This window comes from Lynx canadensis, chromosome A2 (assembly GCF_007474595.2).
Source record: "Lynx canadensis isolate LIC74 chromosome A2, mLynCan4.pri.v2, whole genome shotgun sequence".
In the NCBI taxonomy this organism is placed as follows: domain Eukaryota; kingdom Metazoa; phylum Chordata; class Mammalia; order Carnivora; family Felidae; genus Lynx; species Lynx canadensis.
The window spans coordinates 64,822,839-64,843,475 of NC_044304.2; the positions used below are offsets into that span (position 1 = coordinate 64,822,839).

General features: G+C 50.7%; 1 protein-coding gene across 15 annotated transcripts in view; it reads left to right on the forward strand.

The window, feature by feature from the left end:
* IKZF1 (IKAROS family zinc finger 1) overlaps positions 1-20,637 on the forward strand; it is a 101,494-nt gene that overhangs the window by 62,725 nt on the left and 18,132 nt on the right. For 8 of the 15 annotated variants that reach the window (XM_030307645.1, XM_030307646.1, XM_030307649.1 and 5 more), the window contains exons 4-6: positions 1,502-1,561; positions 9,939-10,199; positions 16,825-16,992. In XM_030307645.1, coding sequence (XP_030163505.1) covers positions 1,502-1,561; positions 9,939-10,199; positions 16,825-16,992 — 489 coding nt within the window. The remainder of the gene's footprint in view (positions 1-1,501; positions 1,562-9,938; positions 10,200-16,824; positions 16,993-20,637) is intronic. The other 7 variants (XM_030307657.1, XM_030307658.1, XM_030307659.1 and 4 more) reach the window with 2 other exon arrangements.

Sequence of the window (20,637 nt, forward strand, 5' to 3'; positions counted from 1 at the left end):
CTCCTATCGGCTCAGCTTTCCTAGGGGGGGAGTAGAGTAACTCTGTAGCTACAGCCGTGTTCTGTTTTTTAAACTTGGTGTCCATTTTAGGGAATCAAATATGAAGGACAGACATGATAAAGCTCGTCTGAATTGTGGTCGCATCTTGATGCAGACAAGCTGTGTCCTAAGAGGACACCCGGGGAAACTGACCTCCCAGTCGCGTCACGCTGAGGCCCCAAAGCAGCAATCTGAGCAATATCTCGGGGCGTGTGGCCGCGATGCCTTTTCATCTGTCTTCTATCACGTATGGTGATGCCCCCGTTTTCAAAAGGCAATACGTTGCCCTTTAAATACCCCCATTACCTGAGATGGTTGTACCCCTGCGCACAGAGAGCCAGAGATTGGAAAAGGTGACCCAGGGAGTCGAAGCTCAGTGCAGAGCCCGCTGAAAAATCGGCCTCATTTTGCTGGCTGGCTGTGGACACCGAGCACACATGCGCCCGGGCAAGCCACCGCTGACCTGCCTGTTCCACGTGGGCCATGTGACAGTGATGGTCTCTGTGAGGTTTAGACCGTCAAGGGACAGTGTAAATGAGGCTGAGGGTTTGCTAGGAAATGATTAAGGTGGTCACTTCAAGGAGCACCTTTGAAAGTCTCTCTCCAACGATGCTTGCCCATTATCCCAGTATTTTAGTCAATATTTCACGGGAAGCACGGAGAGGGTCTGTAGTCAGAGGAGTGTGGAAGCTGAAACGGGTTCCAGCAACGTCCGGGAGGTCTGTTTCCTGTGGGGACGCCATCGTCTTGCCTCTGCTAATTCGGTGGCTGCTCCAACAAGTTTAATTTAGCAGCTAGGCTGCGCTCGCCACGCTGACAGACGTCGGGATGCCCCCCTTGGAGAGAAAACTCCGTGTGCGTGTATGCGCGCACACACGTGTCTCCACACGTGCCTCCATGGGTGCGCGTGGGTGGCAGCTGCTAAGCCTTCAGACATAGACACATGTCGGGAAGCTCTGACCTACAAACACAGAGCAAGGACTTGAAGATCTGAGGCGCTGATAACATTTATGAGAGCGGCTGATAAGGAATACCCACAGAAATTGATAGCTCGTTCTGAGGTGGGGGAAAACACTAATTTTTCCCCACTCAGGGTGCGGTGTGAACATTGCTGATTTTCTACGAACACTTTCTAAGAAAATGTTGAAAGCCGAATGAAGAAAATCTGCCATGCGCTCAGCCTGCTAAGAAGCACACCGCTTTTCTTACTGCCCCTAAGATGTTTGGCGCAGCAGAGGTTAGGTGATAACATGCCATGCGCTGTGGTCCTGCCTCCAAGCAGCACCGTGTTACCATTGAGTGGCCTGTACGAAGGCTGAGAGTGGCAGACGAGTAGCCAACTGTGGGTTTCGAGCAAGCGTGCTTTCTTTTAAAAGAAATAAAATGATCCTTTCTTTTAAACTCTGACTGCATCTTGTGAACACTGTCAAAAGCCAGCTTTCTTTCTCCTTCTTTATTGCAGTTACATATGGGGCCGATGGCTTTAGGGATTTTCATGCACTCATTCCCAAATCTTTCTCTCGTAAGTATATGCTTCGCTTCTAGAAAACAAACGCATGTTCACCTCATCCTCCATTTCCATGGCGTAAATGTTGTGAATGCATGTGTCCACACCACCTTCCTTCATGCTTGACCCAATGAGCTACATCTTGACCGTCCTGTTCATTAACCACCTGGGACATCACCGATACAAGGACGTGCATATGGAGCGTTTAAGACCATTGGAAGATACGCTATGGGACGTTCCTCTTGTTGTGGCCGTAACAGTAAGGGTAGAAGGAACAATAGTACTGATTGAATTGTTACTCCAGTCATGCTGGTAAACAGCGTTGCCATTCATGTGATGAGTATCTCCTTTTTATTGAGTGTGATGATAAAATGGCCTGACTTCCTGTCCCCATGAAACAGCCCAGCGTGTTTTCATGATAACTTTTACGAATTTGTCGGACCGGAGAAAGATGCACGCTCTCCTTCCGTGGCTCTGAAGTATTCATTTCAGAACCGAGAAGAGCACGCTGGCAGGGCTTTGAGGCCGTTAGTCTGCGGTGCCTCGCTGCCTGAGCGGACACAGTTAGGAGTCTGTGCCTGCAGAACCTTCCTGATCTGAGCTGGTAAACCAAAAGCAGATGTTAATTTCATTTTTAGCTGTTAGGAGTCAGTGAACGATAGACGGATTAGGGCAGCATCGCCGAAGGAGTATTTTAAGGAATGCGGTGTGCTTTTAAAAAGGCACAGGGAGCCGAATATTGAAAGGAGCACAGACGGGTTGCCCCCCTTAGGACTGAAGCCTTGAGAACGTGCGTTAGTAAATTCTCTCCTGTTTTAAAGCAACGTCAGAAAACAGGTCGTGCTTGTTAGTACTGCAACAATTAGTGATCCGGGCTCAACCTGAAAGGTGTCAGTAACGTTAAAGGTAAGTTTCTGACATCCTGGTAATCAAAACTCTTTGATACTTGAAGGATTTAGCACTGGCCACATAACCATACCCTGTTCTCACAACCCGGAGTGGAAATTGACTGCTTTTCCAGTGTAGAAAAGTTATAGAGATCTTTCTTCTACTGATGATCTCCCTGTGATTCAACTTTAAAACGACAGCTTGAGAGATGGACTTCTGCGAGCTCTATATGTATGGATGTGTCTTTATATGCATGCGTATGCACGAGGGTGTGTGTGTTCATACAATTACGTCAAACAGGAAGGTGCTAGCACAGAGAAGTCTTGTCAATTTTAGGATTGGAACAGTCACATGGCTGCAATGTTGAGCCGTCAGATGCCCTTAAGAGTAAGGAAATACATTCTGGTTTTTCAGAATATTTTCATGAAATCTGAGGAAGGTTTAGGGGCAAGCACGCTGTAGTGTTGAAGCGGGTCCTTTGGTGAAGACTTCAGTAAGTAAAACCTGGCTTGTTTAAAGACCCATGCTACTTGGAGATTTTAGAAGGTAGATGATATATGTTTTGATATATATGCCTCTCTGTTTACGCAAATGGATTCACAAGGTATGCGGGTCTCTTTCTTCCACACCCCCTCCCACGTACCCAAATTGTAAATATCCTCCTCCTCCACACAGATGGCTGTTGTCCTTGAGGATGGCCCCACCCAAACAGCAGCCCAGCTGCTCTTGGCCAACACTGCCACCTGGTGGGCAGGGTGGAGATTGCCCTCCTCACCCCACGTCCCCTCCTTTTTTTTTCCATCTTGAAAATTAAAAATACAACCTGTTTGACCCCCCTCTACCTTCTCTTTCCCAGCTTGTTGTGTTCCTAGTCACCCGAGGAGGATGTAAGTCTGCTTGTAACTCATGCTTTTTTCAGACTCTTTCTCTTTTCTCTCTCCCTGACTTCATTTAAAGGCCTAAAAGGATCTAATCGTGCATCTTGGCAAGAAAAAAAAACCTTATGTTTTTTTTTGTTTTTTTTTTCAACGTTTTTTTTTTTATTTATTTTTGGGACAGAGAGAGACAGAGCATGAACGGGGGAGGGGCAGAGAGAGAGGGAGACACAGAATCGGAAACAGGCTCCAGGCTCTGAGCCATCCGCCCAGAGCCTGACGCGGGGCTCGAACTCACAGACCGCGAGATCGTGACTGGCTGAAGTCAGACGCTTAACCGACTGCGCCACCCAGGCGCCCCAAAAACCTTATGTTTTAAATGATGGAAGTTATAATAAGTGGTTTCATTAGCTTAAAAACGCTTAAAAGTTTTTGTAAATCACTTTTTACGAGGCAGCACAGAAGCATCTATATATTTCCTCTTCATCTCAAATTTTATTTATCTACTCATTTATTTTCATTTAAATGTTTATTTATTTATTGCGTGTGTGTGTGTGTGTGTGAGAGAGGGAGAGAGAGAGGCAAAGAGAGAGGGAGGCAGAGAATCCCAAGCAGGCTCCACGCTGTCTGCACAGAGCCCAAATACGGGGCTCAAACCCATGAACCCCGAGATCATGACCTGAGCAGAAACCAAGAGTCAGACACTTAACCGACTGAGCCACCCAGACGCCCCTCAAATTTTAGCATCATCGCACTCATTCCAGATCTGTCGTGAATATTTTTATTCCGTTTGATTTTGGCTTGCTAGTCACTGGTTGCAGGTCTATTTCTCTCTCCCATTTTTTTTCCCATTTAAAATATTGAGGGCTCCAGGCTTACGTGGCCTAAACTCACACCATAGGAACAATTTCAGGGTGTCTTTACAATGGAAAGGCACACTCTGAGTACCAAACCTTTACATTACTGGTAAATGCCAAGATACTTTCTAAAAGGGAAAAGGCAACAAAGAGGAAACAGAACCCATTTGTCGGGGGGCGGGGGAGGGGGGGTGCCACCAGTGCACGTTATATCTATGCATTAAAATGCTTTAATCATTCATGAGTACGTTCAGTGCCTGGCAGTGGATGGAGCCTCTGGGCTCCGTTGACCCTGAGTTGACTGGCTTCTCCGAATTCTTCAGTGCTAAACTTGTCCCCACGCTGAAGTCCGCCTTACTTTAGGGGTCTGGAGTCTCTCTTGGGACTGCTGTGTTACTAATAACGTACAAGACCCCTAGAATATATAACTATAATATTTTAAGTGTTCCTAATTTAAAACAGCATCTGAGAAGGTAACTCTTGACTCGAGATTTGAAGACATCAGCTCTTAATATATGTCACGTTTACTAAATAATAAAATGGAGCGCCTGTCCATGTGCGGTCCGTAGTCCACGAAAGAGCTTCAGGGTTAGGCCTGAGCCAGCGCGTTCTGGGGCAAAGAAACACGTGAACGTCCACTTCTTGTTCTATATTTAATCGGGTCAGTTCAGTACCTTACTGAGTTCGACATTTTTCTGAGTGGTAGGGGAAGGAGTTGCAAAATACGTGTAAGTATAATCCCTACGTTGAGGGAGACCGTAGCGTTTCGTAGATATAAGGGCGCATATGAGCAGTTCCAGCTCCAAGAAAATGGAACAGATGGCGTGGGTTAGGAATTCAGGGTAGGGACAGCCGGTCAGCAGGAGCCCTGGTTAACTTAGAGACAACATCCGTGCAGTGGAGCAAAGTACAAGAAATACAAACTAGGGGAGACCCGCTATTTCAGGGAACTCACTGGGCCGGTCGACCTGTGTCCTTCAAGGGAGATCATGAAGAAAACGAAGACTCTCCCGTTCCAGTTGACTTTTCTCAAGGGAGTGGAGTAGGACTCGTGCATACCCTTTGGGTGGGCTCCAGGCCAGGAGTTGTAACAGCTTAAATAAAGGCCATTCATCTGTCATGAATGCTTCATCAGGGGAAACAATTACTGGTGCCATTGACTTCTGCAGGGTTGTGGAATTCAAAATGGCGGGCTCACAAACGCAATAATCACACAGACCTCCCAGGTCTTCCTGTGCGCATGCACCCGGAGGTTGTCCACGCAGGTGCCCCCTCCCCCAGCCCACCTGCAGAAGGAACCTGCTCCCTGGGTACCACCTCTGGGCGTGTGGTGCCAGGGCCACCCAGGCCCCCCTGCTCTCTGTTCAGCCTCAGCCTCCCAGCCCCGCGTGTTGTTTCCCTGGGCCGAGCTTGTCCAGCCCCATGGATGCCCCAAGTGTGCTCAGCCCCCGCTGACTTCCTTCCTTCTGACCACTGCAGACCGTGCCTGCCCTTTTTAGCGGAGGCTTATGGCCTGGCCAGGGCAGGGGACTCCGGATTTCACCGCGTGCAGGACCCCAAGGCGGCATCTTCTGTTTTTTCCTTTTTCCGGCCACATCACTAATTGAGCGAAAACACCAAAACCCCTCTTTCACACTTAGATAAGTGAAGCCAACAGCCCCATCCTGAGTTTGTGTTTTTTTAAAGGTCTATTTTAACTGGACTGTACATTTATGTCTAGTAGATCACAATTTTGAGATCGGTGTGTTTGTGACTTATTAAGACAGGTTTATGCACTGACCCCTTGAGTGTAATAGGCGTATTGCCTGTGTCCTCCCAGCCACAAGGGAGGCCCCGTTTCATGGACACCCTCCGCGGGTGAACAGAGGTCCGTCCGTCTCTTCTGTGCGGCCAGCACGCAGTCTGCATCTGTCCAGAAAGACAGGAAAGCTTTTCGCCCATATTTAGGGAAGGTTCACCTGTGCGTGACTCTGACCTGCCCTTGGCCGAAGGTGGTGTCCACCTGCGGTCTGTGTTCTCACCTGTGCCCCTGGCCCCTCCCCCATCAGGCATCCTTTCTCTCTTTGTCCCTATGGATTTTTCCTGTCCTAATGCAGCCTAGAATGTGGCCGCAAAGTTCTGGCAAGCTTCCAGCCCTAAAACACTCTGCATCTTCCGCTCGACTCCTACTCGGAAACGCGTACCTAGTCTGCTTACACGGAACCCTGTCAAGTTCCCGTCCCTCATGGCTGCTTGCGCTCGCCACCAGGGATCGAGGGTATTGTCCGCGATCTTTTCTCCAGCAGCCTGCAGCATCACAGGATCCTGAATTCTATCTAGTCTTTGAGCTCGGCCTCGACCGGTGCTGCCCAGATCTACCGAAAACCGTACCTGGGGCCCGCAGAATCTCAGGATGGTTTATAACAGGCGCTCATGCCATCTGAGCCTCCTGGCTCTTTTGGTTCTATGACATTTCTTAGAGGAAACGTCACATGGCGTAACAGGAATGAGAAAGTCAGATTAGTGCCTGGTATCCAGGCTGGCTTGAGGGCCTCTGTGGCATTTAAGGTGACATCCACGCTGTGCTCCCCGCCCCTCCCCCACCGTGCCATCCTCATCTTCTTCCTTCCTGGTCCGGCTTTGCCTTGGCTGCAAGTGGCGTGCTGTGGCCGATGTCACCCTGAAGGTCACCCTGAGGCTTTCCCGTTCTCTTGTTCCTCACCGGGAAGGGCCCACCCCGTCATCAACAGCACAAGCCACGGAGCACACCCGACGGTCACAGAAATACCTGTCTGTCTTAACAACGTAAAATAAGTCGTGGTTCCTGGCAACTGTACTTTTGGGAAAGCAAAGGTCATTGCTGTCTAAGAGGTTGCCTCCTCTTAGTGTGAGAGAGAGCCGAGTGCTGAGGGGGTTATCCCCATGCTTCTCCATCCTGTGGTTTCCTCCTTCCAGCCACGGGTGCCCAGACCGCCACCCTTGTGTCTCAGCGCCACTGGCGAGAGAACTTGCCCAGCGACAATAATTTGCTCCACCAAGCTCTGGAATGCCCCAATCTCATTTAAAAACAAAACAAAACAAAAAAAAAAAAAAAACACCAGTTGGGTGATTAAAAACAATCCCAGGTTAGGGGCGCCTGCGTGGCTCAGTCAGTTAAGCATCCAACTCTTGGTTTCAGCTCAGGTCATGAACTCATGAACCCTGCATCAGGCTCTGCACTGCGAGTGGAGCCTGCTTGGGATCGTCTCTCTCTCTCTCTCTCTCTCTCTGCCCCTCCCTCACTCATGCTGTCTCTCTCTCTCTCTCTCAAGAATAACTAAACTTCAAAAATAATAATCATCATCCCAGGTTAAGGAGTTCAGAAGTCTTTGAAACTTGACTGTCATGTTTCTAGAGCATTCTAGCGCAGAGTTCAGTGATAATGAGACCCCAGGAATTAGCTTCCACCTCAAAGGATTCAAAGCATGTGCCTAGGAATACGGATTCTAGAGAGTTCACAAGCCAAAAGGCCTGGTGGCACCCTCCTTCCTTGCCTGCCTTGTGCAGGTGAGTCGGTGGGACTTGGTCCCTTTCTCTGGCAGCTGGGAGAGGTCAGCAGGGGGCCTCTCGGGTGCTTCTGAGGCTCTGATCTTTGGAGTCTTGTAGAGAAACACATGTGAGGCACCCTCTGACTGGACATAATGCTGGGATCTGATCAGAGGAGATACTCCCTCGCTCCTGGGATCTCAAAATCCACAATGAGGGCTCGGGCCGACGTTCCATCTAATTTGTTCCATGTATTCATTTGTGTCCCCAGAGAGCTAATGGGAACACCTTGGTGGTCTGGCAGTTTAGGGATGTGGGCGCTGGAGGCAGGCCACCTGTAGTACCTCCCAGGTCTCCCATTTGCTAGCTGTGTGACCTTCCCAAGCTGTTCAGCCTCTCTGTGCCTGGGTTTCTTCAACTGTGAAATAGGAGAGTAGCATTACCCCCCTTTACGGGGTCACTGTGAGGGCTAACTACTCCAGAGCGAGTGACGCGCTGTGTGCCCGGCACAAAGGAAGTGTCACAGATACTACTGGGGTGAGCCGTCCACAGACAGCTCTGTGGAGAACGTGCTTCCCATTTGTCACACCCAGTCCCCATCCTAAGCCGACTTCTCCTGGGCTTACTACTGACGAGAGTCCTCTCAGCGCCCCCGGCGGGCCAATGCTGATCGTTCTGGCTTTGACAGATGAGGAAACCAAGGCACAGAGAAGGTGTGCGACTCGCCCAAGGTCCCAGCACTCCCAATGAGTGGGGTGGAGCTGACGTTCCCAGCCAGGAATGTCGACCTCAGAGTCCGGGCTCTCGATTTATTCACAGTGGTCACTGAATAAAATGAACCTGGCGTGTTATGAATTAGGTTGATTATTTGAAACCACGGTCTCAGACCTGACTGTACATTGGAAACTCCAGGAGGGCTCATGAGAACAGAGTGCTGGGTCCAACCCCAGAGTTTCTAGCTCAGCGTATCTGGGGTGGACCAGAGAATTTGCTCTTCTGACAAGTTCTCGCTGATGCTGATGGTCCAAGGACCACGCCTGGAGACCCAGTGATTCTAAACATCGATCAAAGATTTCATAGTACTGACTACAATCTATCTGTGCCATTGTTTCTTGTACTTGGCCGAATTGACCTACCTGTTCTTATTAACCTATAGAGACCATGATGGAGACGCTAGCTTTCAGGGTCACCGCGGTTTCTCCCACTGATTACGGTGATGGACTTACCATCAACAACCTTCATCATCAGGCTGTGTTTCCCAGGATGACAAATGAGATGCCTCTGATTTTCTTTACCAAGAAAAACGTGTGAATGACAGAAATCACCACCCTAAATGTGACTTAGAGGGATCACTACTACAGAGTAAACAGTGGTCAGGGCGTTGGTTAATATGAGCCCTTCACCCTCACGCAGGGCGCTCCCTTTGAAAGGCCAATGAGATCTGCCACTTTTACAAACGACTTGACCCCTTCAGCCACCTGGAGACACGTGCCACATGGTGGCGCTACTCTAGGGCACAGGTTTTATTATTGTCAAGAACCCAAAGGAGTTAGAACGATCACGTGCCAAAGAAAGAAAACCGGTTGAGAACTCCTTCCGGCATCCGTGGCCAGAAGTAGCGTGGGTTTACTGAGCCTTGCTCCAGAGTTTATGAACACGAGGAACACGGAAAGGTGGCGTCGTTAAGTAGAACGAGGTTCTCAGGCTTGATAACCGCTTAGGAGGGACTTTGCCCAGCCCCGGAGGCACATCACATGACCAGTTCTTGCCCGCCCACCCAGCTAGGAGGCATGTCACATGACCAGCGCCCCTCCCCCCAGCACTGGAGGCATATCACTGGCCAGTCTGCCCCAGCCCCCCCCTCCCCCGCCCCCGGAGATATGTCGCGTGACTGGTTCTCTGCCCGCCCCCAGCGGGTGGCATATCACGTGGCCAGCTCTTCCCCGCCCCTCCCCACCCCACGCGGGAGACGCATCACGTGACCGCTTCGCCCTACCCCCATCCCTGGCCTGCCCAACCCAGGAGGCGTATCACGTGACTGTGACAGGTTCTCCCCCTCCCCACCCACCCATGGGCCCAGAGGGTTCCCCCAGAGCCCCAGGCGAGCGGGGTGTGACCCTAGCCCTGGGCTTTCCCCGGGGTCCAGGCTGCCGAGAACCTTCGAGAACCTTCTCCGCTTGCAAGTGGTGTCTTTTTTGCTGCTGTGTTGTTTTTGTCTTGTTTTGTTTTTGCGATGACACTGAGTGGCCCCTGTATTGTTTCTTTCAGCCGGTAATGTTAAAGTAGAGGCTCAGAGTGATGAAGAGAATGGGCGGGCCTGTGAAGTGAATGGGGAAGAATGTGCGGAGGATTTACGAGTGCTTGATGCCGCGGGAGAGAAAATGAATGGCCCCCACAGTGGCCAAGGCAGCAGAGCTCTGTCAGGAGCTGGAGGCATTCGACTTCCTAACGGCAAACTAAAGTGTGATGTCTGTGGGATAATTTGCATCGGCCCCAATGTGCTCATGGTCCACAAAAGAAGCCACACTGGTAAGGCCTGGCGTAGTCCCTCCTTCGGTGGCCCGGAAAGGTCCTCGGGGTGTGGCAGGAGGCATCTGCCCTTTCTCGGCTGAGTGTTCGGAACCCGTCTCCCGAGCGTAGTGTTGTTTTTCTGCAGCCACCTCGAAACGTGCACCAATTCTGACCTATACACAGGGGGAGCGTTCCCGGCCTGGAAAGTTCTGTCTGGGGCCCGAGGTCCCACCACTAAGCCAAGTAGCGGGCGCTGTGCTGTTAGGGGGCTCCTGTCAGATGAGCTCACCCTTCACGCAAGACGGAACAAAACCCAAAGATATCGACCCGCTGAAATCTACTCGGAGGTTCCCCCGAGAAACCACGAGTAAAAATTACATTTCTTTTTTTTTTTTTTAACAAAGATGCCTCCTAGAACTACTGTTATTTATTTACTTACTTATTAAAGTTTCTTTATTTTGAGAGAGCACGAGAACAGGGGAGGGGCGGAGAGAGAGAGAGAATCCCAAGCAGGGTCTGTGCTGACAGAGCCTGACGTGAGGCTTGAACTCATGAACCGTGAGATCCTGACCTGAGCTGAAATCCAGGAGTCAGCTGCTTAACCAGCTGAGCCTCCCGGGATGACCCAAAATGTGCATTTCTTTTTTTTTTTTTTTTAATTTTTTAATGTTTATTTTTGAGAGAGAAGAGAGACAGAGCATGAGCAGGGAAGGGGCAGCGAGAGAGGGAGACACAGAATCTGAAGCAGGCTCCAGGCTCTGAGCTGTCAGCACAGAGCCCGACGCGAGGCTTGAACTCGCAAACCACGAGATCGTGACCTGAGCCGAAGTCGGATGCTTAACCGACTGAGCCACCCAGGCGCCCTGCATTTCTTAAATTCAAACTCACAGAGCTTGGTTTTTAGAAACGCAAGGGAGTGACAGAGAAGCTGCAGGAGACAGTCTTTCACAGAGTTCAGATTGGTTCTCGGGCAGCCTTATCCGCCAGCAGGTGAGCCTGAGAACAACGATGGTCCATTGCCCCGAGTTTCCATCTCCAATTGGTAAAGAACTTCCTGTCGAAGCTTCTGTCTGCTGGAGGCTTTGGAGGCGTCAGAGAAGGTGGAATTCTGTGTCCAAAAGTGAGGACGTTGTAGTGTCTGATGGCTGTGCCCAAGGTCACAAGATGTTCTCACACTGGGGAGAGGGGACGTAGTTCTGCCCCCTCCCTATACTCGGTCATGGCAGACGGCCAGCCCCAAGCCTTCCCACCACAACTGTGGAGTCACCTGTAATGGCACCAGACAGCCTTGATGGGTCACAAGTTCTCTTCCACTGAGTGCACGAGGTGTCCTTTGAACTGAAGAGAAACGTTCCTCTTTGGCCGAAAGGCGTGCCAAACACCATAAATTTGCCACCTTGAGCGGTCCCCAAGAGTTTAAACAGAAAACATAGGAACCCAGCGTCCTCGCTGTCCAGGGGTTGGCGTTGGTGGGTCGCCATAAAGCCAGCCATCGGTCACCACACTCCACAAGAGGAGGAGAAGGAAACACTTGAAATGCTTGCTTGGGAGTCACGTAGGTTTTATCAGACAGCTTAGGGAAGTAGGAAGACGGCTTGCAAATTCCAGCCTTGTGTCAGTCTCAAACGGGGCCAAACCCATAGGCGATGATCAGAAATTAAGCGGGAATTCAGAAGAACCGCAGAGCAAAGTAGCTGGCTTGGGAGGAAGTGCCGACTTCCGCCCAGTCGTAAGTTTTACGTCTGTATCAGGGCAGCCTCCAAAGTGACGCCTTCTATTTGTAAGACCCCTGGAAAGCCAGAAAAGAGGTTTATTTTCGGTGAACGTTCCTCTTCAATAAAAAAAGAAAATTTGACCTGTGAAATTAAGCAAACTTTGCTTTTCCTAACGCGTCCCTTAATTTTCAAATTATCCAGCGAAATGGACCCCTCCCGTCAAGCCCTAAGTCAGGCTTGCGTGAGAGTAGTCAGGCTCTCCCCTTTTGTAATGAGGTGGAAATTAAAGTGAAGGTAGGTTACTCTGTGATAGACACTTAACAGAATACGCCGGGACCCATGTTAATACATTCCTGATGGAGGAAGAGGGCCTCACAAATGAATTACTTTCCTGCTAATTCATGTAAAGCCTGACCGTACAGTGAAAATTCTCTTAAATAAATATTTGATAAATGAATCAAATTCTGGCATACTAAATTGCCGAAATATAATGACTGCCGGCCGCGATAAAAAGAATAATTGCATTTAATGAATAAACCTGCCAAGTCTGGATATGCAGAGGAGCAGCGGCCTTTTCCGCTCCCACAGATAGCGCTGAGCGCCCAGGTACATCCCAGCCACGCTTCCCTCACGGAGGGAGTACGTTCCAGAAGTAGGGACAGAGAGACACCACCGATGTTATGGTTCCTGGCTTGGCTTTTACCAAACAAACAACCAGACTGAAACAGTAAGCCCGTGGATTGTCTTCACAGTGTATTCCCACCCCCGTAAATGTGAGGTCAGGGTCACAGGGAGTTCCAGAAACACACTGGGCAAACTAGGTTTCGGTACGTTAGACGTGCTAGAAAGGTGTCCGTTTTCCTGGGATCCGAGCAGAATGACGTTAGAAAAGGCGGGCTGTGCCAGGCCTCCGTCCCAGCCTGAACTCTCCACGTTTCCAGTGCTTCAAGGGCAAGGCTTCTCAAACTCCGGGGCCATGTAATCACCGGGAGATCACGCCAAGATGCAGACCCTGGGGCACACCGCAGAGGACGCGCGGGGTGCTGGAGCCCAGACCCAGCACATCCGTGGACGGCAGGACGTGCGGCCAGGAGCACACCGTCAGCCTTGCCACTTCAGACGGCTCTTCACGCGGGAGCCCGGGCCCAGCCTGCTGATTTCCGCCCGGAAGCCAAGGCCTGCACCTGCCCACGGCCAGGGGAGCCAGATGCCCCAGGGTTCCCTTGCCCGATAAACGGCAGCCCCCAGGGGCAGTCTCCCCGCCCTGCGCCCCATAGCGCCACCTCGGTGAGGGGCTGTTCGTGCCATTGTCTGAACTGTTGGCTGACCCGACCACTTCCTTCCCTAGTGTTGCTGCTCGGTTTCTGTATGTTAACTGCATCGTAATAGCAGCGCCTTCCCCGCCAACACCTTAGGGCGAATGTGAGAATCACAGGGGAGAGTGCTGTGAAAGAGGCATGCCGGGCAGGGGAAACCCCGCCATGCAAATATGCAGCGTTATTATTCTAAATGATGGGAGCTTTAACAATAAAGAAAAGCATCAGAGTTATGGTTATGGGTACGGTCTCGGGCCTACTCTGCTCCCATCTGTAAAACAAAAACGCTCAGTGCATCAGCAGCAAATTACGATCTGCTCCAAGGTACGGTTGCAGTCGGCATGTGTTCATTCTTGCAGCTCAGGTGTATATTTTTTAATCTACCTACATTTTTTTTAATGCTTATTTTTGAGAGAGAGAGAGAGAGTGCACGAGTGGGGAAGGGGCAGAGAGAGAGAGGGAGACACAGAATCTGAAGCAGGCTCCAGGCTCTGAGCTGTCAGCACAGAGCCGGACGAGGGGGCTCGAACTCACAAACCAGGAGATCATGACCTGAGCCGATGTCAGATGCTTTACTGACTGAGCCCCCAGGCGCCCCTAATCTACCGTCTTCTGGTAGACCCTCTTAAATTTTGATGGAAGCATCCATGAAGACTTTGTTTTTTACCCATTAAGTTGTACAAAAGGTCTCAAACATCCTTTTAAAAAAAAAAAAAAACACTTAAAATTTTCAATGTTTATTTATTTCTTTTGAGAGAATGCAAAGGGGAGAGGGGCAGAAGGAGAGAGAGAATCCCAAGTAAATCCCAGGCTGTGAGCACAGAGCCCAACGTGGGGCTCAATCCCACGAACCCTGAGATCACGAGCTGATCCGAAATCAAGAGTCAGGCACTTAACTGTCTGAGCCACCCAGGCTCCCCGGGGGCTCAAACATTCTTCCAGAGAGTCCCTAAAGTGGCACATCTGCACAGTCACTGAGATTAACTTAATTTTTGAGTTCAGGATAATAAAGTCTTGATCCCACTACATAAAAGACATCCAGCCCTGGGACCCTTGATCTCACTTAGCTACACCACACGAATGAAGGACCCACAGGAGGCAAGCAGCTGACAGTGGCGAACAGAGAGACACAAATAACGTGCACCGCGTTCTGCCGTCCAGCAGCGGGGCGGTGCCCCTCTTCCTGTTAGCAGCTCCAGAGGGAAACTGCCTTAAGTTGAACACTGTGTTGTCACTTCGGAGAACGCTCCCTCCGAGTCTCCATGCCCCCCATTACATATTCATGCCGGCCCAGGCAATCAGAAACAAATAGATTTCCAAGGAAAGCCGGCCAGCGGGATTAAGACGCCAGGCTCAGCAAGAGACGCGAGAACCACTGACTCACATTAGAAGACAGATTTCACTCTTGAAGAAACGGCCGCCTTTCTTTCCTTCCCGCCCTGTTCTGCAGAAGGGGGCTGGGGGGCGGGGAGGGGAGCATGGCTTTAATGGCCTGCCCCTCCTATGTCCACCGCAGGATCCCCCAGCCTCATCGGCATGGAGGGGGTACCTCACACAGCTGGCTAGCTTTGGGTCATGCCAGGACACATCCGCGCCACCAGGAAGAGTCCTCCACCCTTATTAGAAGCAGTTTTGTGGTGAGAGCATTCCTTACTGACTGCCTTTCCGGAATGTCCAGCTGAAGGTGCACCCTGACGTAACCCGCTCCACCCTGCCGGGTCTCCGGCCCCCAGGGACCACTGACTCCTCTTTTCCCTTGCACCTGCTCGGAGTTAAAATATCTACGTTCATGCACGTGGGTGACGACGGCCCAGAAGTGTTTCTGATAGATCATCAGATGCTCCTGGACGCTTCTCAGGGTCACCTGGCCACCAGCTCTTGGAATCTTCTGACCCAGCGCGGGCTTGTATCTCAGGGATTTCCTTCATTCTTGCTGGTTGGTTTTACTGTCACCTTCTCACCTGCTTGGCTTTCAACCCTCTTTGCCCAGCCAAGTGCGACCCAGATACAGATTTGGGGAAATAGCGAATACGCCCTGTTTGGTAGCAGCATTCCCCCCCCCCACCCCCAGCCTGCAATGAAAAATCACACGTTAGTTTCATTTTTTGGACTAGCACATCCGCCCGCCCTGCCTGAAAACAAAAGCAATAACCATCATGACATCCAGGTGCCCGTGTAAACTTTTACGCCGAAGCTGGTGGTGATTTTCATAGGACCGGACATGCTTCTACTTTGGTCAGAGTTCTGTCTCGTTCACCTAAACCACATCAATCATTTGGGAACATTGTTAAAGACGCATTTTCGCACGGTCTTTTTTCCTAAGAAAAAAAAAAGAAACCCGTTACCAGGAAGTGTTTTTTTTTTTTTTTTCATGGTATCTCAACACCAGATACTGTGGTCGCATAGAGCTCTTCTAAAAAAAAAAAAAAAAAAAAAAGGAAAAGAAAAGAAAAAGCAGTTGTTTCCAAAAGAGCTTTAATGTGTGCTTAAGCCTGACAGGTATATTCTTCTTCTAACACGAGAACGAAGCGAGATGGTCACCAGCTCGGAGCGGGAGGGAGTCCGAGCCCCAGGACTGCTCAATAGCCTGTTTCTTTCCCACAGATGCCCGCGTGTGTCCCTCTGTGGGGTCCCCCCGCATACAGTCAGGCACTGCCACATCCAGCAGAGGGTCCCACGCTTTCTTGGCCACCACTCCAGCTGTAACATCCCCAGAATTCCTAATAGCAAGTCATGTGCATCTCTTAGAATAGTTGTACTGAAAATACAACTTATCTTCTGTGCATAGAGGCCAGCGAGAGCTTCACGGGTTCAGGATTTGGGGAGGAAAGCAAAAAAGGAAAAAGCCAGAGACCTCCATGTGGCCCTGGCTTGGATGCCCTACCATTTGGGGGGGGGGGGATTAGGGACTTGTCTTTGGACTTCTCTTTCTTAACTTATTTTATTCAATCTTTCTCCTTCTCTCTCTCTCTCTCAGCCTCACACTCTCTCTGTCTGTCTCCTTCCTGATTTGCCTGCGTAGGGACAGACAGGTAATGGAGAAGAAATTGAAAGGGAAAATACAGGGAAAATGTAAATGAAAAGAACTTATTATAACAGTTATAATGAAGTGCCTTTCATTTAAATATAAGAATGTAACGCTGAAATGAACTTGTGATCCTGAAATGCATTTTTAATGAGTTTCCTTTTTATTTTGCTTGCTTCAGTGGCATATTTTAAAGACCCTTTGAAAAAAGCCACATTAAAAACCCCACCAAATGCCACAACACGCAAAATTGGATATTGGTTTATTCCAAAACTGCTGATCAGGAAGAGTGGCTCTTCATCACAAAATGTTGCAGTCACTTTATTTAAATGAGTTTGAATTTGCATTGTGATGTGCCATTCTGATTTAGGGAAAAAAAATTAGATTTTCAGATCAAATTGACCCAACCAGTGAAGCGTTAAGGAACTGGCAGGTTTAGTCTGAAAGCCTCGTGTTCTATCAAACCTGCAGCGGGTGGAAGTCACCGGGCCCCCGTGGGAAGCAACTTCCTCGCGGGTCCTGCACCTGTCCCCGCGCGCGGGCGCGCGCAGAGTTTTGTTCTCACCGATCCCCTCTCCTCCTCCCAGGCGAGCGGCCTTTCCAGTGCAACCAGTGCGGAGCTTCGTTCACGCAGAAGGGCAACCTGCTTCGGCACATCAAGCTGCACTCTGGGGAGAAGCCCTTTAAGTGTCATCTCTGCAATTACGCGTGCCGCCGGCGGGACGCCCTCACTGGCCACCTGAGGACGCACTCCGGTAGGTCCACTGGGCGCATGTGTGCACGCGCGCGCGCGCGCGCGCGCGCCGGAGCGCCCCCTGCAGGCCGGCCCGGGGTGGGGGGACACCCCCACACACCCACACACCCTGGGCATCCGTGCCCCGGTCCCCGAGTTTGACTCCCCCTAAACCAGATGATGTGGGTGGGAAATACGCGCGCGCGCACAGAAGTCCCAATTTACAGAGAGTGTTTCGACAGGTAAGTGAGGCTTTTCTAAGCGGCTTTGCCAGCCGTGTGCTTTCCACGAGGCGCGCGGGTCGTGTCCCCAAAGTTCCCAAGTACATGTCTTTATCGAAATTGCGAAGTCGCTCGTATTACTGCTTTACGCAGAGCGGCGGTCACGGGCATAGTTACTTTGCAAAGCTGAGCGATGACGCGAGAAGGGCCTACCGCTCTCTGTCCTGGTTGGGGACACGCCTGTCCCCCCGCTCCCCAGGGGGACACTGCCCTGAGTGAGCCCGACTGTGTAACTCGTGTCAGGAGCCAGTCACGCCTCAGCTAAGAGGCCACTTGGGGGAGGAAGAGGCTTCAGACCAGCTCCCTCCAGACCTCGCCAGGGCCACACTGTCCCCATTGGTAGGGATGCTGCCTCCTGGGGAAGATCTGCCTATAGTCGGGGCTGTCTCCTCCCAGGTGTGAGGAGTGTTGTTAATAGTGAGGCTTTAGTGGCCTCTCCTTGTGCCCCGTTCTGTGGCCCGTGAGTATGTACTGAGCGCCCAGGGACGTCACGCTCTGTGGGGGAGGCAGGTGGGCAGTAGCGAAGCACCAACGTGCTGCAAGTGTGGTGACGCCAGCCTCTGAGGGGACGGTGGGAGCGCAGGGAGGGGACGGCAGGTCTCCAGGGCAGGGCGGGAGGTTTCAGGAGAGACTTCCAATAGAAGGAGGGGCTAGAGTCCACAGTGGAAGGTGAGTTTCTAAGGTTTACCTTCAGACACATTGCACACGAACGCATCAATCCGTAAGTGACCCTAGAAGGGGGCACGGGACGCATTTTAGCCAGCGTTTCATAGTCTTTCTGCTGGGGGAGGGGGCGGTGGGTACCTGCAGCAGCTCACGAGGAGGCGAAGCAGGTGGTCACAGGGGCCCTGGGACTGCCGGTTCCCTTTTGGGGTCCAGACATGACACCTCCTCTCCATGCCGATCCCCCAAATGTTCTTTAATTAGAAAACTTAAAATCTTCCAAGAGAGGAGCTGTACAAAACTGAGGTAAGCAGGGGGTGATGGTGGGACCGAAGCCACCCATTCCCTCCAGGGGGGCCTGGAACCTGTTGAGGGGGGCGGGGAGGGCTGTGCTGCAGGGGACAGGGGGAACAGATGGCCCACCCCAAACTGGAGGACAGGAGGGCGACAGTGAGTGTTCTTCAGTGTTCACCTGTGTCAATAACGAGGAGCCTGTGTGCTGCCCGCCCCCCCCCCCCCCCCGCCAAGAAGGGAAGGTGTGCAGGGAAATGATAAGGTTTCGGATGTGACGAGCAGACCGTCTGGGTGGTCTAGGGCAGAGGCACTTCTCATCCGTCATCCGTGCAGGTCAAGTGGACATCAGCACGGTTGCCAACAGTACCCCGTTGAGGCGGTAGGAACCACGACCCCACGTAGGTGGAAGACACCAAGACTCATCCTCAGGCGACGCCAACCGTGTCCTCATAATCCCCAGTTACTCTGATTGGCAGCCGAAATCTCACCTGCACGGCAGTCCTTGAACCTTGAAGTGATGCCTCTCTCTTTTCTTTCCTTCCTACTGTGAAGTCTGGAGCATCCAATGCAGTACTTTAGGCCACTCTGGTTCCATGCCCGCTGACGTCCTTCGAGGCATGACGGTCCCCTGCTCTAAGCACGGCCAGTTACTTGAGTAATTATGCAGGAGCGTGGTAGACTTTGGACAGCTTGTTTCTATCACGGATGCACTGATGAGCAAGTAGGTAATACGATACCATTGACCCAGGGCTGCTGGTGACTCTGCCACCTGAGGGAGCCACACAGCTCTCGGAAAAGATGCTGATGGAGGCTCCATAAGAGGACTTCACTAGAATAAAATGAAGACTTCGTTCTTCATCTGCAAACCCAAATGGGGCCACAGTGAAGTGGCCCACTGCCTCCCTCCCAACTCCACTGAAACCGTGATCCATCTCACAGTTTTCTCTGGCAGCTGGTGGTGGCTTGAGGTTCCAAAGGCCAACGACACATCAGTGGCGAGATGTGACTATAGCTTTGTCCCAGATTGATACAGGGTGGGGCGGTCTGGCAGGATAGAGGAGGCCCTTCCTTCCTCACCGCCTTCTTTGGAAGTCACAAGCCAAGCTAGAGACTTTCTTCCCTTCAGAATCTTGGGCTGTGCTTCAAGGTGTATTTTAGGCAACACTGTGCATTTCCAGGTTACTTCCCCGGTGTTAGGGACACGATGCTTTCTACAGGTAGGGATGGATCCCTTTCTTCCTCTGTGAAATGCTCCAAAGGTCAAATTTTACATTTCGTCTTAGTCTTCTCTAACCATTGCTTCTGTTCACCTAAGGAAGAGATGGAACCAGTACAAGCTTTGGTTGAACCATTTTACCAAGCATTCCGATTTGGATGGTATTGATTTTTATATAATACATTCAGATATGTGAAATCTAACAACATGAGAAGGAAGTAGGAGAAGATTCTGGTCTTCGGATGGAAATTTATATTCCTTACGTAAATAAAGATACTTTACTTATCTCATCTCTTAAAGCGCTGTCTATGAAAGTCATTAAGCTTGGGCACGATATGAATTTGTTGGCGTGAGTCTTCTTTCCCTAAAATACCGCTCCATAAAGTTTGGGAGGAACTAACCTCATTATAGATACTGCACTGCCTAAAGCAGTGGCCACTAGCCATATGTGGCATTTAAATTTAAGTTTCGTCAATTAAACTTAAATGAAATCAAAACTTCAGTCCTCGGTGACTGTAGCCAGACTCTGCATGCTCAGTGGTTCACGGGTGGCCACCATATTGAACAGTACAATGACTATCGCATTGGACAGCACAGATGAAGAACACATCCATCGTCATAGTGAGTTTTGTTGGTCAGGGCTGATCCAGAGACCACGCCATCCTTAAGCTTTTAGGGAGAACACAGAGCTTTTTGAAGCTAGAACAGGAAAATACATTTTGGAAACAAATGCTCATTTCATTAACGCATCACTATCCGCTGTGGTATCTTCGAGACCTCAAGTTATCCAGTTTAGCATCCTGGAACTGAATGCACTTTGGGTGCATTTAGATCTGTCACCAGTGTCTTGCCAGACCTGGCCCGCAGCGTAGACATGGACGAGTCTGACTTTAGGGGAGCATCTGTGTATCCTCCAGGCAACCGGGGACATCCCTCACGTCTCCGCCCACGTGGTGCCCATGCGATCACAACGGTGATGGCCCATTTCCTCCAGTTAAAGAACAGTGATTTCAGTAGAAGAGAATTTGGGAGTTAGGACAGTGGGCAAATTAAGGTGAAACCAGAGTCACACGAGTTCTTGGTACATTCAGCGAAACCCCTGGGCATTCCTATTTTTAAATTCGGCAATTTTGACTGAGTCCACTTTAGCTCTCAAGAGGGGAGGGGTTCTTTGCCTTTTTCGGTAGTGATTGTATTGCATGAATTCCCATCA